Here is a 27972-nt window from a genome sequence, read left to right as displayed (position 1 = left end):
AAGGGAGGCAGAAAAGGAAAGAAAATCCAGAACGAGACGAGGTTTTAAATTGGGAGTAAAGTGACCAAGATATCATTGAATTGGACCGACTCCGCCCAGAAGCGACCAAGCAATTTTTTTCTTACGTGAGATGGTGAGTATAGGGTCTAAAATTAAGTTCCGTAACAAAAAATACAGTTTCTTTCTTGCCATTCAAACCGGTGATTGCGAGCTGATAGCCCCCGGCCTCCCCCGTGACCGAGTGGTTTACTAAAATAAGACCAAGGCGCTGGTCGCCTTGTGTTTTTCCGGGCCTCTATTTCCCCTTTCCTCCTTCCCCTTCTGGGGTTCAGCCTGTAGGACGCTGTAAAGAGAGCCTGGGCCAGCCCTCCATAGGTAGGACAGGGCAGGGTTCTGTGTGGGGGTACTGTGAAGGGTGGGGGACGCATGTGTGTTTTGAGGAGTGGGCTTCACTTGGGCGACACAGGACTGCTAAGATCATTTTGGGAAATCCGGGGGACCTAATTGGGTCAGGTCTGAGAACCCACCAACGGAGGCAGGGATGGAGGTTTCTAGCCCAGCTCAGCAGGTCAGCATCTTCTTTGCCACGTGCCAAGCCCAGGTCCCAGCAAGACTCTGAGGTTTGCCATTTTCACGGGGGCTCAGGGGCGGCCAGAGTCTCCAGTTCCTCTAACAAATGAGGAAGGGAGAGCACAGCCCCCCAGTCCCTGGGAGCGCCGAGGCTGGCAAAGGGGCTCTACAGAAAATGCATAAGTTGTGGACTTAATTCCAGCTGAGTAGCCCAGGGAGCCAGGGCATGTTCCCTGTTGAATGGGGACTTGATGCTGAGGACCGAGAGCCGTTCCTGTTACTTATGCCCCATCAAAAGCATATCAATTTCACACCGTGCTCTGGGCCAGGTGGTTCACATGTAATATCAGGTTTTATCCTCAGCATGTAGGTTTGGTGTTATGCTCCCTCTTTTCCAGCCAAAAACAAAACAAAACAAAACCAACCCACAAAGGTCTGACTTGCCTAGGATCTTGCAGCTAGAAAGCGACAGAACAGGCTCTTCGTGCTTGATACCATGTCTCCGCATCCTGCAGCGGCAATGATGGAGGATTCCCGGGTAACAGAGCCTCCCCAAGGTCAAGGGGAAGCAAATGGAGCCAGCCAGGAAAGCCAAAAGGAAAGGAAAGCAAGAGATCTGTGGGAGTCACGTGCCACTGGCCAGCCGCCATGCCCCGGGAGAGTGTCCCTTTAAGAGCCCAGGTGTGGGTCAAGCACAGCACAGTTTCGGTTTTGGCAGCAGCATCCAGTGTCCTGCCCGAGGCTTCTAGAAAGGCAGGGGTTGCCGACTGGTCAACAGGCTGTGCCCCGAAACCGAGTCGACGGAATAGAAGGAAGTAGCTAAAAGTAAGTGTGGCTGCTCTGGGATCCCCGAAAGGATGCCTTCTGAGAAGGACCCGGGATGGTGACTCAGGCAGTGACTCCTGGTCTACAGAGAGTGGGGTGAGGAGGACGCGGCCGCCGCCTCCGTGCCCGAGGATGTGGAGTCGAGGTGCACATCCCAGAGGGATGAGTAAGGCTGAACGGAGGTGGGGGAGAGCTCAGCAGATGGGAAGCAGAAATGTCTGGGGGTCAGCGGGTCAGTCTGCGTCATTCGGCTCTAAGCGTGGTCTCGGAATTCCCTACCGACTCCTCCACAGTTTAACTGGGACCTTAGGCAAGTCACCTAATCGTGCTCTGAGCCTCAGTTTCCCAATGTGTAAAATGGGAACACAAATAATGCTTATCTCTTAGGGTTGACATGAGATTCAAATGAGAAAATATGTGTGAGGTTGCTTCGAAACCTCTGGGGTGAAATAACAGTGGTTTGGTATTTTTCAGTTCAGTTCAGGACTTAGGGAGCCCCCAACAGATCCCGGAAAGGTAATGCGTATGCACTTACCCAGGTACATGGTGCAAGGCAGGTACCCATCTAGTCCTTGAAGCTTTCCACCTCCAGCTTGCTGATAAAAGCACATGCAGCCCCTTTGTCTGGGCTTTGAAGAAGCTCTGAGAGCCTTTCCAGTTTCAACCTTTCCAGCTTTGCTCCTGCAGATTCCCACCACACCTGGGCATGATGTCTGCCACTGTATTATCCTGCTCCTATTAAGGTGGGAAAAATGAGGTCCTTCCTGGGAAAATGAGAAAGGCTGGCAGAGCTCCCTCCAGGCACAGGCAGCATCCCTGGTCCTGATGCTCCTCCTGGCTCTGCAGCCAGGAGGCCTCAGATGTAGGCTCTCCCTGGCGCAAGCCAATTGCATCCCCCCAGGCCAGCCTCCCACAATAGCGCCGCTGCCATGCAAGCGCCATCCTCCCCACCCCACTTCCCTTTGTGCACCTACCCCGGAGCCACCTCAGCTGCTGGCACTGTTTGGCACCACAGCCTCAGTCATCACTCTCCCCTTCCACTAGGGGAATTGCTGGTCCCCGAACATCTGGAGAGAAGATGTGCCAGATCGTGGGTTATGGTTAGAAGGTGGCTCTCTTGTCTGCCCACAGCCAGCTCTGAAACTCTTCCATCCATCCTTCTCCCTGACCCTGGATGTGGTGATGTAGACAAGAGAACGAAAGAGCATCAAAGCAGGATCCAGGAGAGCAACTAGCTGTACGCTCATTGCCTGCACCTCTAGACTCTGTGGCTTTATTTTACAAACAGTGTGATAGCAGCAGCTTCCAGATAGTAAACCCACTGAACCTGGGCATTCACAACTTCGTCTCCTTCCCACCTGAAACAAACCTGGGAGGTAGGCAGAGGAGGTATCAAAATCCCATTTTACAGCTGGAGAAATGAAGACTCTGTGAGTTAATGTGAGCGGCATAAGGTCACGCAGGAAGTACAAGTGATGGCATTTTGGTACAACCATCTTGATATGGTCATGGGGATATTTTGATATCACCTAAATAAACAAAATACCCAACTTTTTTAAAAGTAGCATTATTCATGCATGTGCTCAGCAGAGAGTATCCTCCAATTTCATCTATGTCTCAGCCCCTCTCTGGGTGGGCTGGGGCCAGAATCCCAAAGTCCCTGGCATGGACAGTGTGCACAGTGATGCAGTAGAAAGAAGCTTTGGAGGCCATACGTCTGATTACAGGAATCAAAGGTGACGTGACGAACACAGGATAAGTGCTAAATAAATAGAAGCCATTATTATTTGTCAGGAAGAAACTTCTCTGTTGGCACCAACTTCTGGGTACAAGCAGAGTCTCTTCACAGGAACTATTTTTCCTGTGAAAAGCAGAGAAGAGAGAACTGGATTAACTTCTCTAAGAATGTATTTCCTGGAGTTCCCATTCTGGCTCAGTGGGTTAAGAACTCAACTGGTATCCAAAAGGATGTGGGGTCGATTTCTGGCCTCATTGGGTTAAGGATCCATCGTTGCCACAAGCTGTAACATAGCTCGAAGAGGTGGCTCGGATCCGGCGTTGCTGTGGCTATGGCGCAGGCCTGCACCTGCAGCTCCGACTCGACCCCTAGCCTGGGAACTTCCATATGCTGTGGGTGTGGCCCTAAAAAGACCAAAAAAAAAGGAGTTCCTGTTGTGGCTCTGTGGTTAGCGAATCCGACTGAGAACCATGAGGTTGCGGTTTCTATCCCTGGCCTTGCTCAATGGGTTAAGGATCTGGTGTTGCTGTGAGCTGTGGTGTGGGTTGCAGACGCGGCTTGGATCCCGCGTTGCTGTGGCTCTGGCGTAGGCCAGTGGCTACAGCTCCAGTTTGACCCCTAGCCTGGGAACTTCCATATGCCACGGGAGCGGCCCAAAAAATGGAGAAAAGACAAAACAACAACAACAACAACAAAAAGACAAAAAAAAGAAAGAAAGAAAAAAGAAAAGAAAAATATTTCCTGCTCCCTCCCCTCCTGGCTGCTTCCTCTCCACTTTAAGACACTTTGCAGTCCAGCATAGTAACTAAGAGCTTGGCCTCCTGAGCCAGAGTACCTGAATTTGAATCCCATCCCAGCTGTGTAACTTTGAGCAAATGTCTTCCTTCTCTGGGTCATAACTGTCTCATCTGTGAAATGGGTTTGCCCGTTTTATTCTACCTCCTAGGGTGGCTGTGAGGATTAACACATGGAAAGCACTTGAAAATGACTCAGCAGGCTCTAGTTATAATGATGATCCCTTGCTTCTAACCTAGTCCATGGTGCATGTGTCCTCTTTCATGCCATGTTGGCCCAATCTGAGCAACTCACCCCACCCCCATCTTCAAAGGATGCTGAGCAAACAGACGTCCATTCTTCTCTCATTCTAAGACAGGAAAAAGAGAAGACCGTGTTGACTTTAGAGAGGATATGGGCAAGGAACTAACAGTTTTTAAAGCCCAACACCCAACTGAGGGCTTGATATATGATTTCATTTAATCCTTAGGGCAGCTCACTCTATTAGGTACAATAATCTCTGGTTTACAGATGAGGGGTTGGGGCTCAGCAAGGTTAAACAGCCTGCCCCAAATCATGCAGCCTCCAAGCGAGACAGCCGATGGCCAAGCTGAGGAGTCCGGGCTCTGTGCTACTCTCCAAGTACATGGCAACCGTGAAAGTCAAGTGCACAGATCCCCACCTTCCTGTGCTTAAGTGTAATTGTAAGGTCTTACAGTGGAAGTGCCCTTTGTCCTATCCAAAGTGCTTCCATATGCATGATCCTATTATCCCCCCCCCATAGTCCCCTACTCAACAGTAGCCCTTCAATCTAGAAGAGTCAGGGACCATGATGCCCATTTTACAGATGGGAGAGTTGAGTTACCATATTTTTCCCAAGTGGTAGAGCTCTTCTAACAGCTTGTGACTCTGGGTTCCCTCCCATCCTCCAGGCTCCTCTTCACACTACTGTCCCTTGAGTACCTGTAACCAAGAAGGCATTGGGCAAAGTGAAAGAAATCTGCCCCGTCTTTGCCCTTCTTAGGGAGGGAATGAGGACGTAACCATTTCCAATCCCATCAGTCTTTGCTGAGCAGCTGGTCCTTGCCAAGCACACTCTCTGGAGATGGAGAGATGGATCTCCATTGGCCTTGGCTTCCAGGGGCTTGCCGTCTGGTAGAGTGGATGAGATAAACACCTGCATAGCAAGGTAGAATGGCATGGAGTCAATAACAGGGACTCTTGTCTTTGTTGAAAGGCCGTCTAAGGAGTTCCCTAGTGGCTCAGTGGGTTAAGGATCCGAAGTGGTCACTACCGTGACCCAGGTTCAATGCCTGGCTGGGGTGCCTCCATATGCCTCAAGTACAGCAAAAAAAAAAAAAAAAAAAAAAAAAAAAAAAAAAAAAAAAAAGAAAGAAAGAAAGAAAGAAAAAAAAAAAAAAAAAAAAAAAAAAAAAAAAAAAAAAAAAAAAAAAAAAAAAAAGAAAGGCCATCTGAAAGTCCACAAAGCTAAAAAAAAAAAGGGCGGGGAGAAATTCCCATTGTGGCTCAGTGGTAACAAACTCGACTAGTGTCCATGAGGATGTAGTTCGATCCCTGGCCCCGCTTAGTGGGTTAAGGATCTGGCATTGCCATGATCTGTGATGTAGGTTGCAACTGCGGCTCGGATCCCAAGTTGCTGTGGCTGTGGTGTAGGCAGGCTGCTGCAGCTCCAATATGACCCCTAGCCTGGGAACTTCCATATACTGCAAGTGTGGACTTAAAAAAAGACAAAAAAAGAAGAAAGAAAAGAAAAGAAAATCCATGAAGCTTATTTCCCAAGCTTTATGGAACATGTATTCCCAATGCTTAATTTCTGCTGAAGTCTTGCATCCATAATTTTGACAGGGATGAGACCAGAAAGTCTTGGATCTTTCTAGCTCATACATTCTTTGGACCCCATGACTGCTCTCTCTCCATCTCCTTGCTCTCTGCAGCTCCAATTCCTTTTTTCCTACATTACCTCTAAAGACACTCCCACACTCCAGGGCTTAACTATGCTACATAACCTCTCCTAAGCTCCCACCTATCATTACAAGTCAAAGCCCCCTCCAAACAACACAGATTTCTCTCCCTCCCCTGGTGATGCTATGGCTTCCAGGTTTGTGCTTGGCCCCTACACCCATGGGAGATGAGAATGATAATCCCACATGGACCCCGGCAGTGCCTCTCTTGGCTGTTCAGTCCAGGCCAAGGAAAACTCCATCCCCAGCCAGGCCACACTCTCCCCAATCCTCTGAGCCCCACGCTTCCTGCTCCCTCAAGTTCACATTCACCAGAAGTGGTCAGAAAACTGCCTGCTTGACTTCAATTCTCCGTATTCCTGCTCTCTTTCTCCTCTAAAGCCCTGGGGACAGTGAGGGCCCCAACTGACCCTCTGCTGTGTACCAAACAGGTGAAGAGCCCAGAGTTGCTGGGGCCACGTGCTCCCCAGCAGCCAAGCCAGCACCTGGTCCAGGAGATCCCACTCCCTCCAAAAAAGGAGAAACCCTATTAGATGGACAAAGGTGTGATTCCAAACCACGAGAGCTGAAGATCAGTCACTCTAACTGAAGGGGCGCTAGCTAGATTAATTTCATAAAGAGATAGACTCTATTCTTCAGCACAGGCTACACCCTGCCCCAGTCCACAATTGTGTAGACCTGCGTTATGAATACATCAGGGGCAGTAACTCGGTAAAACGAGAAAGATCTAGAGTATCCCAGCCCCACTAGTGAAAGCACAACTCCTATTTCAAGGGCCACAAAATGTGCCTCATGTGTGATATACTAACCTCCGTATATCCTGAAAGAACAGGCCTCTCTGTGCATCCAAGAAGTGATTATCAGGTAGCAATCTGATCCCACACTTCCGTGAGTCTTGGGGCCGAGAATAGCTCTAGCCGTTAGATTTCCCATCTGCAACATGAAGAGATTGCTGGAAGAGATTGTCTTTGGGTTGCTGTGATGATGGATGAAGTCGTATAAGAAAGGAAGCTAGCAAAGCCTCTGGTACATAATAGGTACCCATAACATGCTTTTCCCTCCCTCTTTCCTTAAGCAATTCCTTGCAATTCAGCTTCAGCCACCATAAAACTGGGGCCTCCCTGAGACCTGACTCTCTCAGGTTTGGGAAAAAGTCTGGTTTGGAGAAGAAGGCAGTTCTAACGATTCTCAAAGCCCAGGGTCCTTTCAGCTGCAAGCAGAGACATTGGGCTTCAAGTTTAGCCTTTTTTTTTTTTTTTTTTTTTGTCTTTTTGTCTTTTTAGGGCCGCACCCTCAGTATATGGAGGTTCCCAGGCTAGGGGTCCAATTGGAGCTGTAGCTGCATTGGCCTATGCCATAGCCATGCAACGCGGGATCCATGCTGAGTCTGCGACCTACACCACAGCTCACGGCAACGCCAGATCCGTAACCCACTGAACGAGGCCAGGGATTGAACCCGTGTCCTCATGGATGCTAGTCAGGTTTGTTAACTGCTGAGCCACGATGGGAACTCCTCAAGTTCAACTTTGAGCAGATTTCCTGCCCCTGAGAGTGTGAATACCATCGCCTGCCCATCATCTCCCCCGGACTGGACTATGCACTTCCTTGCCTCCGTCGTCAGCTTCTGCCAGATTTGCACTTCTAGCTGCGCAGGCCCGCCACTCTCACCCCTACTGTGAGGCTCAACAAAGGGTAGTGGGTACGCATGTGTGTCCTCCCTCGAGGTGGGCCCTCACAGCTATCCAAGCATGTCACAAATGAGAAGAGCCTGGGCCGGAGGTCAGGACCCCCATTTTGGAGAATCTGGCATCTGACTCTGTAACCAGGGACAAATGGCTTTTACCAATCCAGAGGAGGGGCTGCAGCCCCTAGCTCAGCCTGGGGTAGGTCCCACTGCAGTCTCCCAGAAGTATTAGGGAGCTTGCTGGTCTCGGGTGAGAACAGGGACCAGGACCACAGAGCCGCTCTTGGTTTGGGCTTCTCGAAGCACGTGGCACTGGGTCCTCCCACCTGAACCGCACCCGAGGTAGCGCACATGGCAGGTGGTAGGGACCCTGGGACTGTGCAGTGAGCCCATCCCAAGTGTCCTAAGAAGAGAGACTTCCCACCTCCCAGACCCCTGGTCCCACCTTGAGGTCACACCCATGGCCACCTGCAGTGCCCACTCAGGTGGTCCTCCACCCAGCATCCCCTGAGACCATCTGGGCTGGAGCTGACAATGGCATTTGGCTAAGGCCTGGCTCCAGAGGTTAATCATTGGCCGGGTATGAAAAGTCCAGGGCAATTAACCAGAATCAAGAGCGCCTCAAGCTGCCACCCAACACCCATATCTGTCCCCACCTCCCTAACCCACTCCGTTACTCTTCCAAAGAACTGAAGAAACAAAATACCTTTATCTATACAAGGAAATAAAAATGTTCTTTGCTGGGAAATCCCCCCCCACCCCCGGAAAAGAAATAACCAAGATAAACAGTTCTGTTGCCTTTGGCTCAAGCCATTGAAGGGCGTCTCTGGGAGCAGGAGCGCAGCCAAGGCAGTGAGGGGAGCTGGGGAGAGGGTTCCCCAAGCTCCCTGCTGCCTAGAGCGTCTTTATCTTTATGGATGCTCATTCCTGCCGGGCGCTTGTGAACAGTTTTCTCCTTTCACACTTTCATTGTCAAGTCCATTCTGAAGCTGGAAGCCTGTCAAAGTCCGTGGGAAGGAGGAGTCTCATCTTTCCTCCTCTCTCCTCCTCTCACCTGCAGCCTGGGTCCTGAGAACTGCTGTGGTCAGGCTGAGCCCTGGGCCTTCGACACCCGCCCCCCAACCCCCCCCCCCCCCCGCCACCCCCGCCACCACCAGCCCTGGGCTATGTCCACAGATGTGACAAGGTCCAGGAACGCTGCCCCCGTCTTAGTGGCTTTCCTTTGGATTCTCCATCTTCCTCTGCCCGACCTCACCTGGCAGAATAACAGAGGCTGTAATACCTACAATTTTAAACTTGACGTCATAACTGAGTCTCTGGGAAATGATGGGCGCATCACTCAGTATCTCAAGATCTTGATTTTCTTATCCTGGAAATGATTGTAATTATACCTGTTCTGTCTTATGTAAAGGGAAGCTATAAAGCTCCAGGGAAATAGTGTTAAGTGACAATGATTTGACAAGGGAAGGGGGCCCTTGAAATAACAGGAAACAGCATGAGGGATGAGCACCCCACTATATTTGAGGTGCAATACGGTGCAGTGAGAGAGGCTCAGAGCTTGGACACTGGTGTCAGACAAAGCTGGATTCAGGTCTTGCCCACCTCTTTCACCCCCCCACCCCAGCTATCCCCACACCTTATCTCTGTGTAATCTTGAGGAAAGCACATAACCTGTAAGCTTTCATTTCCTCTTATATAAAATGTGGATAAGAATACCCACCTCCGGGAACAGACTGTGGTTGCCAAGGGGAAGAGGGCTGGGGAAGAATGGAGTGGGAAGCTGGTTTAGAAGAAGTAAACTATTATACACAGAAGGGATAAAAAAACAAGGTTCTACTATATAGCACAGAGAACTATACACAGTGTCCTGTGATAAGACAGAAGGGGAAAGCATATTTTAAAAAGAATGTATACATAGGAGTTCCCGTCGTGGCTCAATGGTTAACAAACCCAACTAGTATTCATGAGGACATGGGTTTGATCCCTGGCTTCGCTCAGTGGGTTAAGGATCCGGTGTTGCCGTGAGCTGTGGTGAGGTCATAGACGCAGCTCGGATCCCATGTGGCTGTGGCTGTGGTGTAGGCTGGCAGCCACAGCTCCGATTGAACCCCTAGCCTGGGAACCTCCATATGCCGTAGTGAGGCCCTAAAAAAACAAAAGACAAAAAAATAAAATAAATAGAATAAAAAGAATGTATATATACATATATATGTATATATGTGTATAACTGAATCACTTTGCTGTGCAGCTGAAGTTAGCACAATACTATAAACCAACTATACTTCAATTTAAAAAAAACCTCGTCACAAGAACTAAATAAAACAAAAAAACAAATAATACACTTTAAAATTAAAAAAGAATACCCACCTCCTCAATTGAAATTTTTTCTTCTTTTAAGTTTCCTTGACGTGTAGTTGATTTACAAAGTTGTGATCATTTCTGCTGTACAGCAAAGTGATTCAGTTATACATGTACACACATCCATTCCTTTCAGATTCTCTTCCCACAGAGATCATCACAGAATATTGGGTAGAGGTCTCTGTGCTATAGAGCAGGTCCTCATTGGCTAATCATTCCATATACTTCGGTGTGCATATGCCAGTCCCAAACCCCCAGTCCCTCTCCATCCCCACCTGTCCCTTTTGGTAACCATAGGTTTAAAAAGAATATCCAGCTCCCTCCTCAATAAAAAAAAAATTTTTTTTGAAGAATACCCACCTCCTAGAGGTGGTATCAAGTTTAAATGAAACAATACAAATACCGTAATTTAACAGTGCCTGGAACATGGTACAAGAACAGTGGAAAGTGGCTATGACCTTTGTGGTTACATTTACGATTTTAATCTGCACTAGCCCCCCTCTATGCATCTCAATTTATACATGTGATGCGCCATACAATACACCAACCCCCTCCACCTCCCAGGGATGTAGGGAGGGCTGCTGAAACAAAGAATCGGGCCACTTCTTGGTAGTCACCAATTATCCAGCAAGTTATTCCTGATCTTATGGATCCTGCCCAGGATTGTGCCTTCCGGTCAGGGGTACCGAGGAAATGACACCTGTGCCTTTCTCAAAGGAACTTGCCTCTTAGTTGCAAAGATAAAAATCTACTTACAATGATTAAGGAACAGAAAGCATTGTGGGATGATGGGACTTTGAACTGTAATGGGAAAGGTGGAGCCATGAATTCCGTTACTGGTGATACAAAATCAAACAGGACCTCCAAGGTCAATCAGTCTTGGAAGACAAGGCATTTCATCACCTCGTGCTATTGTCTTTCAGCAACCACGCAAGAAGGTGGTCTGGGCGGCACAGCCTTGAGGAGCCACAAGCCATGACACGCTTCTTCTACGCCTGCCTGCTGGCTATCTTCCCAGGTACGTCCACCAGGTCCCAGCCCAACCCACATCTAGGACCCGGTTCCCTGGAGACCCTGAAATCAGGTCCATCCCCAAGAATCTCCCTCACAAAGCTTGCACTCCTTCGAGGAGCAGCCACACAGAGAAGCCACATCTGAAAATGGATGGGTGATCGAGCCCTGGGAACCAGGAACAGAGATGGAATTCCCTCATTATTTCTTTTTTTTTTTTTTTTTTTTTTTTGTCTTTTTGCCTTTTCTAGGGCCGCTCCCTCGGCATATGGAGGTTCCCAGGCTAGGGGTCAAATCGGAGCTGTAGCTGCCGGTCTACACCAGAGCCACAGCAACATAGGATCCAAGCAGCGTCTGTGACCTACACCATAGCTCATGGCAATGCTGGATCCTTCACCCACTGAGCAAGGCCAGGGATTGAACCCGCAACCCCATGGTTCCCAGTCATAACCACTGAGCCATGACGGGAACTCCGGCATTTCCTCATTTCAAAATGAGGGGTCTGGTGAAGGTTCTCCACTGGGAATAAAGAAAAAAGACCTTGACCTTGAATGAAGCATCACTATGAGTTGTTTCGGAGTTTGGGGGAAATGACTTATCCTTGTGGCTCTCGAAAATTTTATCTGGAAAAAAGAGAATCTATAAAGCATTTTTAGAAATATAAGGAACTAACAGGGAAAAAATGCAATAGTGTAGCACTCCCAAGGATGGCTTTTTTATATATGTAGACAAGGGGTATCATTAAATACATTTGCCACTCCGTTGTCCTTAAGATGGTTATCATTGATGAATTACAATTCGAATTTAATAATTGTTTAGGGAGTTCTCGTTGTCGTTCAGTGGGTTAAGGACTTGATATTGTCTCACTGAGGATGCGGGTTTGGTCCCTTAACTCACTCAGTGGGTTAAGACCAGCATTGCCATAAGCTGCGGGGTAGGTCACAGATGCAGCTTGGATCTGGTGTTGCCATGGCTGCGGCATCGGCCTTAGCGACAGCTCTGATTCAAACCCTAGCCTGGGAACTTGATATGCTATAGGTGCAGCCACAGAAAATCATCATAATAATGACAACTGTTTCATAATTGTGCAATTTAGCAAGTATAGCTGTAGTACATGATAGTTAATCCAGAGAAGGCACATGTGTTAGGAGGAAAATTTCATCTCCTCCCACAGTCTCAGAAAGCCTCTGTTTCTGTCCCCACAGTGGTCTCCATGAAGAGTCCCATATTCGGTCCCCAGGATGTGAGCAGCGTGGAAGGCAGCTCGGTGTCCATCAGATGCTACTACCCAGCCACCTCCGTCAACCGGCATTCTCGGAAGTACTGGTGCCGAATAGGAGCCAAGGGCCGCTGCACAACCCTCATCTCCTCGGAGGGCTACATCTCCAAGGACTACAAGGGCAGAGCCAACCTCACCAACTTCCCAGAGAACGGCACCTTCGTGATGGACATTGGCCACCTGACCCGCGGTGACTCTGGGCTCTACAAGTGTGGTCTGGGCATTAGCAGCCGAGGCCTGTCTTTTGATGTGAGCCTGGAGGTCAGCCAAGGTGAGCATCCTGGCTCCTTAAATTTCCACGGAAAAGTGAGAGGGAGTCACCTCAGGTGCAACAGGAAGGCATGGGGCAGGATTTCCTGAGGAAAGGATGTCCTGGCATCGGTAGGAAAGCTTTTGGGTCCACCTGCAGGGAAGGACTTTGCATAACAGAACAGGGGAGCAAGAGATGGGACCTACTTGGGAAGACCTTTCTAGGTCTTCAAGGCCTGAAACACTTCAGTGTTTTACTGAGACTCTAGCTTAGAAGAGCATCAGTGCAATTTCCCTCGTTGTGCTTGTTTCAGGGGACAAAAAGTCCATAAGCAGGGCAAGATTCATGGGGATCCTTGAATGGATCCCTTCAGATCAAGAACTCGGATCACCAGGAGGCTTCTTTTAAAGTGTATTTTTTTGGAGTTCCCACTGTGGCACAGTGGGTTAAGGATTTGGCATTGCCATAGCCGTGGTGTAGATTGTAGTTGTGGCTCGGATTCCATCCCTGGCCTGGAACTTCCATATGTTGTAGGTGCAGCCAAAACAAAACAAACAAACAAAAAAGATGTAATTTTTTAAAGATTTTTAGGAATCATTCCTACAGTTGGCTAAAATGTATTTTTTTAACCTGAGATCAATTGGCCCATCAACACTCTAAGCATAAATTAAATGATCAATTCTTGCCCCAAAACCATAAGATTGAATGTCATAAGTGACACAGGTGTGAGTATCAAGAGAGAACAGAGGAGGAAGCCTCCAGAAGGCTTCGTGGAGGAGGCAGCAGTAAAGCTGGGCCTTGGAAGACATATTCAGACAGTGTCCCGCTGGGGAAGAGGGCACACCAGGTGACAGGCATACCCAGCCCCTCATTGGGAACGTTGAGGAGTCCTATGTTGCAAGAAAGTAAAATCACAATTTGTCCCCTGCCCCTCATCCTGCAGGTCCTGGACAGATAGGTGATGTCCACGTCTACACAGCAGACCTGGGCAGCACAGTAACCATCAACTGCCCTTTCAAGTCTGAGAATGCTCAGAAGCCGAAATCCGTGTACAAGAAACTGGGCCAGATCCGCGTCCTGGTCATCGACTCCAATGGGTATTTGAACAACAACTTTACCAACAGAGCACATCTCAGTATTCAGGGTACCAACCAATTAGTATTCAGCTTTGTCATCAACCGAATCCAGCTCCGCGATGCTGGGATATACATCTGCCAGGCTGGGGATGAAGAGAGCAGCGCTGACCTCCAAGTGCTGAAGCCCGAGCCTGAGCTGATTTATGGAGACCTGAGGGGCTCGGTGACATTTGACTGCGCCCTGGGCCAGGAGATGGCAAATGTGGCCAAATTTCTGTGCCAGCTAAAAAATGGGAAAACCTGCAATGTGGTCATCAACACCCTGGGGAAGAAGGCTCAGGACTTTGAGGGCAGGATCCTGCTCACTCCCAAGGAAAACAGCCACTTCAGCGTGCACATCACCGGGCTGCGGAAAGAGGACGCAGGACACTACCTGTGCGGAGCCCACCCTGACGGTGAGCCTAAGGAAGGCTGGCCGGTCCAGGCTTGGCAGCTCTTCATCAATGAAGGTGAGACCAGAGGGAAGAGAGGGAAGAGGTGGACCATCTGGCAGGTGAGCGCCTCACTCACTCCCTGTGATGCTATTTAACATCCATCAATTAGTTGACAACATCTGCTCCCTGACAAGCCCTGAGTAGGATGCTCTGTGAGCAGCTTTATGCGGGAGTGATAAGATGTAGCCTCTGCCTTTGCTATCTCCTAACTCTTCTTCTCTGTTCTCAAAGGCTTTTTTTTTTTTTGGTCTTTTCGCCTTTTCTTGGGCCGCTCCTGCGGCATATGGAGGTTCCCAGGCTAGGGGTCCAATCAGAGCTGTAGCCACTGGCCTATGCCAGAGCCACAGCAACGCAGGATCCGAGTCACATCTGCAACCCACACCACAACTCACAGCAACTCCGGATAATTAACCCACTGAGCAAGGGCAGGAATTGAACCCGCAACCTCATGGTTCCCAATCAGATCCGTTAACCACTGTGCCAGGACGGGAACTCCTCTCAAAGGATTTTTTTTTTTTTTTTGTCTTTTGTCTTTTGTCTTTTGTCTGTTGTTGTTGTTGTTGCTATTTCTTGGGCCGCTCCTGCGGCATATGGAGGTTCCCAGGCTAGGGGTTGAATCGGAGTTGTAGCCACTGGCCTACGCCAGAGCCACAGCAACGCAGGATCCGAGCCGCGTCTGCAACCTACACCACAGCTCACGGCAACGCCGGATCGTTAACCCACTGAGCAAGGGCAGGAATCGAACCTGCAACCTCATGGTTCCCAGTCGGATTCGTTAACCACTGTGCCAGGACGGGAACTCCTCTCAAAGGATTTTGATGGCTGACCTGACCAGTAGGAATAAGGCAAGTGAAGCTCTTGATCGAATCCAGACCTGTAGATTGTCTGGGTTTCATTGGGCCACGGCGAGGACTTATCGTGGCTCTCCCTGAGAGGCAGGATGGCCCCTCATCCTTGACACTCAGATGGAAGAAAGACTGCCTTACATTGGTCTCAAAGCTTTCCCTGGAAGCCAGGGCTCCAGCCTCTAAATTTCCCCCTCCAACCTCTCTTAGGATTATTTGTTATTCAGCACAAATACATCCCGGCTCCTTCTCACCCTGGCATACCCTGCAGAGTGGGACCCTCATGAGAAGTTGCAAACCAGTCCTTGCATTTCATGGTCACTGCCTTTGTGACGTTCCCTCACATCATTTCTGCATCAGCTCAGCCCCTCACCACCTCCCTGAGCATCCACTGTGGCCCAGGGTTCTTCCAGAACCTCGGCTTTCACTTCTTGGAGAATAGCTTTGCATCTCTTGGATGCCTTGGGGTCCTCAACAATTAAAATTATCTCTGCTACATAGTGAATATGTTAAAACATATTTTCTTAATATGGAGAAAAAAAACCCATCAGATCATTTTTGTGGAACCATCTAATAAAACCAACAAAAACTTCCCTAGGGGGAGATTTTGTAAGAAGCCTGAGGAGAAAGGCGGATAGTCTCTCTTTAAATGCCTCACATTCTCTGCTCAGAACTAGGTGGGAAAGGGAACCAGGTGGCCAGACCAGTGGGGAAGGTCCCTGCTGTCTGCATGAATGGCTCTGACTCTGGTCTCTGGGACACCTGGAAAGTCCTTTTTGTTTTCTGAGGAGGGTGGGGTGACGGGTCTAAACCCCACTCCCCCTGCCCCCAGCTGAGCCCAGGGGGAAAAGCCTGCCAGCCCACGCTGCATTCGTCCATCCCATCCCTGTCTGTGCTTCTAGATACTATGATTCCCCCAAGATCCTCCGTGGTGAGAGGTGTGGTGGGAGGCTCCGTGGCCGTGACCTGCCCCTACAACCCGAAGGAAACAAACAGCCTGAAGTACTGGTGTCGCTGGGAAGAGAATGAAAACGGCCGCTGCCCGCAGCTGGTGGAAAGCAGCGGGCTAGTGAACGAGCAATACGAGGGCCGGCTCGCGCTGTACGAGGAGCCAGGCAATGGCACCTTCACGGTCATACTCAACCAGCTCACCAACCGGGACGCCGGCTTCTACTGGTGTTTGACCAACGAGGACTCTCGCTGGAGGTCCACCGTAGAGCTCAAGATTGTTGAAGGTAAGAGCTGAACTGGGACACGAGGGAGGGCATCAGCCCCTAGGACACCTCCAGTCAGCAGCAGCATCACCCCCACCCCCAGCTCAACCACTCTTCCTCCCACCTACCCCACCTCCATGCTGCTGGGATGGGCCTCCACCGAGAGCCCACCTGGTCACACCTGTAACAAGTGCCCTTCTCTGCGCATGCCCCACACGTAGCACTTGCTGTTGGCAAGAGCATCAGTTTTGGTCTATGTGGCATCCGCTGGAGCAGTGTGCGGCTCGTTGCATTGAGTCAAGGAGAGGAGATGCCAGCCAGGAAAGCAAACTGAAGTCATTGGCAAGGTCTATGGTCTGTGATAGACAGGACTGACTCACAGTTGTTGGCAGCAATTCATTCCATAGGCACATAAAGACGGTACCTATGTGTTCAGGGTGGTGTATTTATTTACCACACTGTCCAAAGAGAATTCAGGCTGTGGACACAGACCCCCATCCCAATCCTTTCCCTGCAGTGTCTGCTGACATCTCTGCCCTATTTCCCCCTCCCTCTCTGCTCCAGGAGAACCGAACCTCAAGCTACCCGAGAATGTCACCGCTTGGGTGGGAGAGACCCTCAAGCTCTCCTGCCACTTCCCATGCAAATTCTACTCCTACCAGAAGTACTGGTGTAAGTGGAGCAACACCGGCTGCAGGGCCCTGCCCAGCCAGGACGAAGGCCAGAGCCAGGCCTTTGTGAACTGTGACAAGAAGAGCCAGATCATCTCCCTGAACCTGAACCCTGTCAGAAAGGAGGATGAAGGCTGGTACTGGTGCGGGGTGAAGGACGGACTCCACTATGGAGAGACTGGGGCTGTCTACGTGGCAGTGGAACAGAAGGCAAAGGGTGAGTCTCCCAGGGCCTGGCCCACGTCCCCCGAGACCCCAGAGAAAGAGCATCTCCATCTGAGTGGCCCCTAGGTTTGGCTATAAAAGGTGGGCTTAGGGGGGAGATTTGGATCCCAGCCAGTCTCCTTTAGCCACCAAAAGGACATCCCAGGAGTTTGGTGGCTTCACAGCCAAGGATCTGGAATAGTCACTGCCATGTCACTGCTGTGGGAGACATAGACACGGAAGTCAGCAAGGAATTGGAGTTCCCGTCGTGGCTCCGTGATTAACAAATCCGACTAGGAATCATGGGGTTGCGGGTTTGATCCCTAGCCTTGCTCAGTGGGTTAAGGATTCAGCGTTGCCGTGAGCTATGATGTAGGCCGCAAGACGCGGCTTGCATCCTGCATTGCTGTGGCTGTGGTGTAGGCTGGCAGCTGTAGCTCCGATTAAACCCCTAGCCTGGGAACCTCTGTATGCCACGGGAGCGGCCCTAGAAAAGGCAAAAAAAAAAAAAAAAAAAAGAAGTCAGCAAGGAATAGATCTCTGGCCTCAGAACTTCCGCATGCCACAGGCACAGCCCAAAAAAGAGTATCCTAAACAAACACACGAACTAATTAAAAAAAAAAAAAATAGTAGATTTGTCATTTAACCTCAGTTTCGGGACAAGCCCCATAGTTGCCCCTTCAGGCCATTTTGAAACCCTTTTTTAATGTAGAGACCTTCTCCTATATTGAGAAATGTCCATGTCACTATCATATGTATCATATTCTACCAAAGTCTGCTCAAAACAGGGCCAAATGGTTTTCATGTATAAGCCCAGATAAAGAAAAGTAGGGCAACCTCTTATATTGTTTGCATTTAAGCCACTTTTTAAAATATCACATACCATGTTCTATCCCTGATGAGGGTATCTTTAGTCCCTCTAGAAGTTTCGCTTATGTCAGCATCCAGCTGGTCGGGCTCACTGACATAGCCCATTGCCAAGCTACCACCAGGGGGCAGCACTGTGGCGCCTAGCCCTGCAGCCAGGAGGCCTTGGGCAGGGCTTCAAAGTTATGAAAAAGCTCCCTGTCTCCAAATGATGGGTCCGCCTTCTTGCAGAGCTGGATCTATGACACGGATCCTTGTAGAAAGAAGTGAATTCGGTATGAATGGGACAGAGACCATCTGTGACAAACTAGAGAAGAACTCCTCTCTTTCTAGTGTCCTCAGAGACCCTATCCTAACAGCCTTGAGATCTCACCCTGACCCTGGGATTCCTAAGGAAGTCCCACATCTCTGGCACAACCTCAGGGACAAAAAATATAGAGAAGGAACCATAATCCAGCCCCCTCTGCTCTCTCCAGGGTCGGGAGATGCCCGTCTAGCAAATGCTGCTCCTGCTCCTGCTGAAGACGCAATAGAGCCAAGGGCCAGGGAGACTGAGAACGAGGTCCTCCTGGATCCCAGCCTCATTGCAGAGGACAGAGCAGTGAAGGATGGTGAAGGCCCAGCTAGTGGGAGTGGAGTACCTGCAGCCCCTGGCAGGTGAGATTTGGGGCTCCCTGCCTGGAGAACAGTCCAAAAGCCAAGGACCTGAGACTGGGCCACCAGGTCCAAGGTGAGCCTGTCCACCTCTGGACAGTGGGCTGTGCTCACTGCCCCGGCTGGGGCTCTCTGCCCTTCTCCACTGCCCAGGGTGGTGTTTACCATTCAGATCAATTTCCCCCTGGGATGCAGAGAAAGCCCAGTCCTTGCCTTTCTCAAGTCTGGGAGGGCTTCTTAGAAGAATGGAACTCAGGGCTGTAGCAGGAGGAGGGGGAGTGGATTCACCCAGGAGGAAGCCAACCTGCCAACCCCTCCTGGGACCCCTGGTTTCTCTGGCAGTGACTGACTAACTTCATCCCTCCTCCAGCTCTGTGGGCCAAGGCGGGGGCTCCAAAGCGGTCGTCTCCACCCTGGTGCCCCTGGCGCTGGTGATGCTTGTGGGGGCTGTGACCATTGGGGTGCTCAGAGCCCGGCACAGGAAGAATGTCGGTGAGTCCCTGGGAGCTCCCTGACCCCCTCCTCCACCCCTGAGTCTCCGGTCCTGGCTCAGGGGCCCTTAGGGGAACTGGCACAGTCCTTTCTCTTTTATAGGCTCAAAGGAAGGGTCCGGGAAAGCGAGATGGGGAACCATAAACCCCATGTGCCTCAAATGTACATTACATGCTGTCCAAATGCCGGAAGCCCATCAATTATTCAGGGTCTAAGTTCAAAGGCAGGGCTGCCAGGAAAAAGGGGTGCTGGGACCCCTGGTGTGAGAACCACTCAGCTGTGTGACTCCGGCTGTCCTCGTTTCATACCTCTAGACAGGGATAATAATAACCAAATCCAAGGGCTGATGTGGGGACAAAACAAGATTCTGCGCATTGACAGGTCGCAGCGTGACAAAGGTCAGGGATTGTGGAATCTAGATTGTCCGTGATGAAAGGGGCCTGATGGGGAGACTCAGCTGTTTCATTCCGCCTTGGGTGGTCTCAGAGGCGAGCAGCAGGGACCCTGCCCCGGGGGCTCTCCTGTGGGGCTCCCCCGCAGGGATGGGCAGCCCCTCCCTAGTGTCACATCATCTCCTCTTTCTCCCGGCCAGACCGGATTTCAATCAGAAGCTACAGGACAGACATCAGCATGTCGGACTTTGAGAACTCCCGGGATTTTGGAGCTCATGACAACGCGGGAGCCACTCTAGACACCCAGGAGACATCTCTTGGAGGGAAAGATAGTATGTACCTTTCTTGAGGGAATGCCCATCCCCGGGCGGCAAGAGTTAGCCCAGACTCTGCATCCAGGTGCAGGGGGTGGTGTGGGGGGGAATAGGAGGCCAAAGAAGGCTGATCCACCCCCTCTGCTCTCATACAGGGTTCACCACCACTACCGAGAATACCATGGAGGACAAAGAACCCAAGAGGGCGAAAAGGGTAAGAGTGTGAGAGGGAGAAGGATGCCTTACATGGATGATGAGGAATCGCAGCATGAGAGCCTGCAGTTAGACATCAGAAAACCAGTCTCAGAGTGGAGGCTGGTGCCAGAGCAGGGAAGAGTGTGTAAAAAGTTTTCAGCAGGGGAGTTGCCGTCGTGGCTCAGTGAGTTAAGAACCCAAGAGTGTCCTTGAGGATGCGGGTTCAATCCCTAGCCTCACTCGGTGGGTTAAGGATCTGGTGTTGCCCATGGCCATGAGCTGCAGTACAGGTTGCAGATGCAGCTTGGAGCTGGCGTTGCTGTGGCTGTGGTGTAGGCCGGCAGCTGCAGTTCAGTTGACCCCTGGCCGAGGATTTTCCATATACTGCAGATGTGGCCCTAAAAAAGAAAAAAAAAAGTTTTCAGGAGGACTATTTAGGGCGAGGCATGATCTTTTTTGTTGTGGTGCTGTGTATCATAGGCTGGGGCAGGGGGTGAACTGCGTTTCTAGGTTATAAATAAACAGGCAGGAGAGAGGGAGACAGGGGTGGTAGGGGAGGGCGGGGGGGGGGGCGGGGGAAGAAAGGCAAATGCATTAAAGATTCAGCTGCAGGGTAGGCAAGTCAAACAGCAAACACCGGGGACTGGGTGGGGGCTCTTCCCTGCCACCGCAGGACCCACAGACTCAGGTCACCACCCTTGCTCGATGGTTTGCAGGGACCAGATTCTCCCCTGGTGGGCCTGGAAGACATTTGCTCGTGGGGGGCAATGCCAGCTCCTGGAGGTCCCTTCCGCCCCCACCTGGCAGTGTCACATTACGTGAGCTCCTACCAGAGGCAACGCCTGCCTTTGGGTGATATGTTACCCTCTCCTTCTGCTTCCCTGATGTCAAGGCACTAATGCTCATTATCATGTCTACCCGCCCTGGAGGCAGCAGAGACCCCAGCATTTGGAACAATTAGGGGACGGGTCAGTCCCGGGGACAGCTTTCCCCTGCCAGCCTTGCATTGTGTCTCTGAGCTACTAGAGGAAGGAAAATGTAAGCCTCTGTGCCTCATGTCAGCCCAGGGCACCTTGGCCGTGACTGTGGGCAGGGCTTCCGGGGACAGGCCCCGGGGCCACAGAGGTGGTTCACTCCATGTGTTGGAAGGCGGTAGTGAGACGGGGGAGATATTTTTAGAAGCTGCAACTTTCCATTTCTCACAGTCCGTCCCTCTCAGTGAGGGGGTCCACACAGGCTTGGGTTCGTAGGCTGAGATGATGAATTTAGGAGGCTTGGTGCAGCCCCCACCCCACACTCCAGCCCCTACACCCTGAGCCCGAGCCCCAAACACTGACACCTCTCCTGTTGCCCCCTAGTCATCCAAGGAGGAAGCCGACAAGGCCTTCACCACCTTCCTGCTCCAGGCCAACAGCATTATCGCCGCTACCCAGAATGGCCCCAGAGAAGCCTAGACAGAGCGCTGGCTGCCCCGTCCCTGAGCATGTGGCAATCACCTTCAGAATCACGTTGATCCTCAGGGCCCTCAGCTCCGGGGGCTCCCCTGCCTGCACGCACACACCCCACCTAGGCTTTTGCTACCTGTCCTCAGAGGGTGTGTCGGTCCCTTCTCGGTGGCATCCAAGCCGGCTTACTTGTTCCTGTTGGGGCTGAGGTGACATGAGGAATTTCCACATGCGGCTTATTTCTAACGAGAGAACGAAGGTGTGGAAGGAGATTAAGATCCTAGCGAGGCGTCTCAGAAGAAAGAAAAAAAGGGGACCAGGGTGGATGGGGAGACGATTTCAGAAAGGAAGGCCATTCTGGGCTTCTCTGCACCCTTATTTGGAGATGTCAGTGGGATTCTCTCTTCCACTCCATCCCTGCATCTCTCCATCTCCCCTCGCTTGCATCTTCTCTTCTTCTTTCCCTCTGAAACACCTGTGTGTGTGTGGAGTTCCCATCATGGCACAGTGGAAATGACTCTGACTAGGAACCCTGAGGTTGCAGGTTCAATCCCCGGCCTCGATCAGTGGGTAAAGGATCTGGCGTTGCCGTGAGTTGTGGTATGGGTTGCAGATGTGGCTTGGACCCTGCATTGCTGTGGCCGTGGTGTAGGCCAGCAGTTGTAGCTCCGATTGGACCCCTAGCCTGGGAACCTCCAAGGGCCGCAGGTGTGGCCATAAAAAGAAAAGGAAAAAAACAAAAAACCAAAAAAAACCTGTGTGTGGATACTCACTAGAACCCAAGCCCTCTGCTGGACCCCGGGACAGACAGGCTGCAAACTTAGCCAGCAGGCTTTCTGTAAACATCACCACATCCTGGGAAACCACAGCATCTCTGTGTGTTTATCCTCACTGACATCCTTGTCAGGGATACTCACCTCTGCCTGCTTTGGGAGAAATTATAAAAGGTCTGGAGTCCTAAGGCCTTAGGATTATGAAACGTTGGGCATAGGTACAAGGAATCCCTAACACACATTCTTACTCTTCAACTTGAGAAAACTGAGGTCCTGAGAGGCAAGAGGTTTTTCTCAAGGGTAGCGAGGGAGATCGTCCAGCGTCCAAGCGAGATTTGGCATCTCTTGTCTCTATACAACACCCCCTGCTTTCCTGATAGAGATGGACTTGTACCCAAGGAGGAAGAGGAAGAGAAAAATAGACACGAGTCTTTCGCACGCATGCCCCCCACCCCCGGGGAAGACAGCTCTTTCCCTTTCAGTCACTCTCAGAGACCTAAGAGGATAAAGGAATGTCCAAACACTCACAACGCCTGTATTTGAAGAGTTCTGGGTAGACGTGGGGGAGGGAAGAGGTTTGACGGTGCCAGGGAGGGGCTGATGTCCCAAGAGCTAAGGTTTAGGGTCTTTTTCCCTCTAAGCTCTGCACTTCCACTAGCACCTATGAGCTAGCACTTGCTGACAAATCAAAAATGTGAATTAATTAATCATTAAAGACCGTGATTGCCATCAAGAAGGACCCGAGTGCATTTGTTTCCCTGGACCATCTATTTCCCAGACGACCCTTTCAGAGTACATTCAGGCACCCCAAAACATGTGTCTGCACCAGTTTCCCCCACCTGCAGTTATGGGCTGAGACTGCCCGCAATGGGAACCAAGATTATCTTCACTAAAGGAATAATTTGGGGTCTACCCCAATGGCCAAGACCCCAAAGCTCTGTCTTAGAAAATATAATTAAGATTATTTCTGATGGAATAAACTGAAAGCAGGCATAAGCTCCTTGTAGACATAAAAAAAAACCTTAGTACAGCATCCATGGAATACTTGGCCTTGAATGGCATGCCTTCCTGGGGTATCCTTGAAGACCAAAAAGCTGTTAATCAGAATTCAAGTAACCAAATGAATAAACTCCCGCTATAGGACTACCAACTAGAGGCTAGTTAGACAATGACTTTTTTAATTTTTTTTTTCGGTCTCTTTTTTTTAGGGCTGTACGCATGGCATAGGGAGGTTCCCAGGCTAGGGGTCTAATCAGAGCTACAGCTGCTGGCCACAGCCACAGCCACAGCGATGCCAGATCCAAGCTGTGTCTGCTACCTACACCATAGCTCATGGCAATGCCGGATCCTCAACCCACCAAGCAAGGCCAGGGATTGAACCGGCAACCTCTTGGATCCTAGTCAGATTCATTTCCGCTGCGCCATGACGGGAACTCCTAGATGATAACTTTGGTTTCAAAAGAGTTAACCCAAAGTCTCTTGGGAGACAGTGATTAGATGAAGGACCCTCTTGTCTACCAAGGCCATTTCTAGGTTCTGGTGCTAAACCTTATAAGCCCCCATGCCACCCCAGAGTCTTCCTCCTCCTTATCTGTGTGTACAGATTTCTCTCTAAGAGAGAGTTCTCCCCAGCCTCATATCCCACCTGATATGGGGCAGAATTTTGCTTCTACCCAGGTTTTGAACATAATGCTTTCCATGCTATGTGCTTCCCAAGTCTGATAATAAATCATTCAGGAAAACCAAAACTACAAAGTAGGTCAGAGCTTATCACTGTTTTACCCCCAGAAGTGGCTCTCGGACCCACCAAAGAGTCATGGCTGCGGCAGAAAAATTAAGATACAGAGTTCCATTGTGGTCGAGAACCCAACATAGTGTCCGTGAGGATATGGGGTTCTATCCCTGGCCTTGCTCAGTGGGTTAAGGATTTGGCATTGCTGCCAGCTGTGGTGTAGGTTGCAGATGTGGCTTGGATCCTGTGTTGCTGTGGCTGTGGTGTAGGCCGGCAGCTGCAGCTCCAATTTGACCCGTAGCCTGGGAACTTCCATATACTGCAGGTGTGGCCCTAAAAAGAAAAAAAAAAAAAAAAGATACATCTTCTGTGTTAATGTGATAACCTACAAGCCAACCCTGAGCTCAGGCAGCCTATCCCAGTTCCTAGACTCAAAGACCAAGAAAAGTCCCTAAGGTTTCAATCCTATGTTATTCTTAACTGACGTTGTCAATAGGTAACAGCAACTTTAATAATATATCCTGCCCCAAATCCACCTACTCCTCATGCAGTATGTTGGACAGAGAAATGCTTCTATGAGGAAGGAAGCTGGTCTAGAGCCTAAATGGAATATTGAAGAAGTTAGAAAGTCACCAGTTTATGGGCGTATATTAATTTCCTAGGGCCACCCTAACCATGAACCAGGTGGCTTTAAATGACTGTATTTTTTTTTTTCACCGTACAGGAGGCTATAAGTCTGAAGTCAAGGTGTCAGCAGGGTCAGTTCCTTCTGGAGACATCTGTTCATGTCCCTCCTTCCTGGCTTCCAGGATGTTGCCAGCAATGCTTGGCCTTCCTTAGCTTATGGCTGCATCCCTCCAACCTTGGCCTCCATCATCACACAGGGATCTCCTGGTGGGTCTCCCTGGGTCTTCGCATGACCTTCTTCTAAGGCCCCCAGTCACTGGATTGAAGGCCCACTCTAATCCAGTGTGACCTCATCTTCACAAATCTTATCTTCAAAGTTCCTGTTTCTGATTCATTTTATTTTTATTTAATTAATATTTATTTTTTAGCAGTGTCCATGGCATGAAGAATTTCCTGGGCCTGGGATCAAACCCGCCCCATAGCAGTAACATGAGCCACAACAGTGACAATGCCGAATCCTTAACTGGCTGAGCCACCAGAGAATTGCAAGTTTCTGTTTTTAAACAAGGTCATATTCTAAGGTTCCAGGTGGACATGAGTTTTGGAGGGACACCATTCAGCCCAGTACAGGAGAGTAATAATCAACCATGGGGTTGAGGATGATAAACCAAATAACAGTGATCTGAGAACTAAATAGTTTGTTTGTTTGTTTGTTTTTGCTTTTTAGGACCTTGCCCACGGCATATGGAGGTTCTCAGGTTAAGGGTCTAATCAGATCTACACCTTCCGGCGACGGCCACAACCACAGCCACAGCAACTCAGGATCCAAGCCAAGTTCGCAACTTACACCACAGCTCACAGCAACACTGGATCCTTAACCCACTGAGCAAGGCCAGGGATCGAACTCACAACCTCATGGTTCCTAGTTAGATTCATTTCCACTGTACCACAACGGGAATTCCTACTTTCTGATGACAAGAAAATCTTCTGCAAATTCTTGAAGTATCTTGCTTTTTTTTTCTTTTTAAAAACCCATTATGCCATGATGATTATGCGTTAATAAAACCCAATAGTGGAGTTCCCATGGGTCAAGAATCCAGCATTGTCTCTGCAGTGTCTCGGGTCGCTGCCGAAGCATGAGTTCACTCTCCAGCCTGGTGCAGTGGGTTAAGGATCTGGTGTTGCTGCAGCTGTGGTGTAGGTCACAGCGGCCACTCAGATTTGACCCTTGGCCCAGGAACTTCCATATGCTGTGGATAAGGGCAAAAAAAGAAAAAAAAAAAAAAAATAGTGGTTGAGAATCTGCTTGTAGCAATTGCTTTTGGTTTGTAAAGATACATAGTTAGAGATATAGATACAATATTAAATATGTATATAATTTATCCAAGACTTTCCCAAGACCCAGAATAGAGTATCTCTCATAAGAACAGCAGACAGCAGAGGACCCTGACTGTGATCTGTGAGGCTGGTCCCCAAGACAGAGAAACAGGTAGGATGCCCCTGCTCCCAAGCTTCTCTGAAATAACCAGCTCTACTGTGGAGCCTTTCAATAGAAATAATAAGAGATCATCTCAGAAACGCTACATATCTAAGCAGACAGAAGCACATCAAGGGAGACGTCAGACTGGGAGCAAAGTCCCTAGCTGACCAAGGAGCTGAAGCAGGAAGGAAAGGAAGACAATCCAGCTATAAAACTCAAGGAGTTCTAGAAACTTGTAAACCTTGCCTAAGCCTGATAAAGAAATGGTCCATCCACTCTCACTAGAACCAAGGGTCTTTGTTTAAATGCATGGAGGTGAGGAGTTCCCCAGTGAGTCAGCAGATTAAGGATCTGACATTGTCGCTACTGTGGTCTGGGTCTCAGCTGTGGCTCAGGTCGCTGCTGTGGTACAGGTTTGATCCTGGCCCTAGAACTTCATGCTGCAGGTGTGCCCCCTTCCCCCAAAAAAGTGTGTGGTGGTGGATAATCTAAAATCCAGGTGTTTGAAGAAAAATCACATTAAAAGTCATCCAAAATGCCCTCAGACATGAGTTCTGACCTTAGAATGCCGACAGGAACATGGCCATATTTAGGAAAGAAACTTTACCAAAACGATACCATTTCTTGCAACAGAAAGTCATGTGTCTATTAACTGTAAAAATTAACCTTCCCAAAGCCCCATTTCTGCAGGGCAATGCCCTCGGAGGCAGGCAAGCCTGTGGTCCAAGTTCTCAGAAAGAGGGAACTGCAGGATGCTGAGCCAGGTGCCTCTACCTGGCGGGCTCCCTAGTGAGTCCGGCAGGCAGGGGCCTCTCAAAGTCTGTCCCTGGGGAACAATGTTGGGTCATGGCCAAAGCCACCTGAGGGTCTTGGCCCTCCATCTGGAAAGGCCAGGAGATGGCCCTTTGGAAGCTGGCCACAGGGAAGGTCAAAGCAGGGTGATGCAAGAACCAAAGAGAGCCCATGAGGACAAGCTCCACCTTGATGACAAGGGTAGTCTCTTTGGTGCTTCCACTGTATTCCAGCCCTTGGTAAGGCCTGCCTCATCTGCCCGCACAGAATCTCATGAGAAGTGCATTTCTCACTGCAATTGCAACAGAGGGAGACTAATGAGACCTCAGTTGTTACAGAGAATAAATGAATTGACCTAAAGGACTTAGCGCACTTCCCAGTCTCTCTGGCATTGGTTATTCCCTCCACCTTCCTGTCATCGGGCTCTGAATTCTGTCCATTGAGTTCATTCCCTCTGGCCAAGCCTTGGCCCCAGAGGACATGAGGCTGAGGGTTCCTGCCTGTTAGTGCACTGCAGCTCCTCGGGGGGGTCTCCCCCAGAGTGGGAGCGCCAGGGTCGCCAGGGGCCCCGTCGGTCAGAAAGGAGAAATACAACGTGGATGGGCAAGGACGGAGAGAGGAGAGGGAGGACTGCACACTTTTCCCACCAAGCGATTTGACCGGGGGGTCAGTCTTCCCTTGGGGCCCAACTCTCAAGCCCCAAGGGTGACACCTGGAGGTACAGACGGGACAGGCCCAGATCTGCAGGCTTTGATCCCTCGGGCGCCAGACATTCACCCACCTGACCGTCCTCAAGTCCCTGTTTCTTGCTCTTAACAACCCAGTGTGACGTTGCTACAGGTTTCTTTGGGCCACACATGATGCGAAAATCTCTCCTACACACTCTCATCTCACACACCCCTGCACTGCCTGCAGACCCAGCCACAGCGCAGGTGACACGCATCTTCATCGCCACGTTCACATGCACGGCAGTGCACACTCACACACCACACACTCACAACCACACCCAACACACTCAACGACACACCACACAATTATACACTCACGTCCACACGCCACATACCACACACTCAACTACACACCACACACAACCACACACTCACAGCCACACACAACACATGTTCAACCCCACATTCACAGCCACACAACGCACACACACACGTACGACTACACACTCACTAACAGCATATACACAACCAGGAATCCACGCATCACACACCATCACACATAACAC

General features: G+C 50.1%; 1 protein-coding gene across 2 annotated transcripts; it reads left to right on the top strand.

Moving 5' to 3' along the window:
- On the top strand, nt 1238-22842 carry PIGR (polymeric immunoglobulin receptor). Of its 2 annotated transcripts, XM_021102216.1 has the most exons (11): nt 1238-1395; nt 10855-10949; nt 12148-12492; nt 13415-14056; nt 15789-16121; nt 16665-16988; nt 18319-18499; nt 18867-18988; nt 19581-19712; nt 19850-19908; nt 21248-22842. In XM_021102216.1, exons 2-11 carry the CDS (start codon nt 10907-10909, stop codon nt 21341-21343), a joined length of 2277 nt encoding a protein of 758 aa, XP_020957875.1. In that variant the 5' UTR covers nt 1238-1395; nt 10855-10906; the 3' UTR covers nt 21344-22842.

The sequence above is a fragment of the Sus scrofa genome, chromosome 9 (assembly GCF_000003025.6).
Source record: "Sus scrofa isolate TJ Tabasco breed Duroc chromosome 9, Sscrofa11.1, whole genome shotgun sequence".
NCBI lineage: Eukaryota > Metazoa > Chordata > Mammalia > Artiodactyla > Suidae > Sus > Sus scrofa.
The sequence above is the reverse complement of the archived record's forward strand: the minus strand, read 5'-3'. Positions and strand labels throughout refer to the sequence as shown.

Coding starts and splice junctions, on each gene's coding strand:
- PIGR (XM_021102216.1), top strand. CDS start 10,907: ATGACACGCTTCTTCTACGCCTGCCTGCTGGCTATCTTCCCAG. Junction 16,122..16,664: donor AGAGCTCAAGATTGTTGAAG/GTAAGAGCTGAA, acceptor TCTCTGCTCCAG/GAGAACCGAACCTCAAGCTA. Junction 16,989..18,318: donor AGTGGAACAGAAGGCAAAGG/GTGAGTCTCCCA, acceptor TGCTCTCTCCAG/GGTCGGGAGATGCCCGTCTA.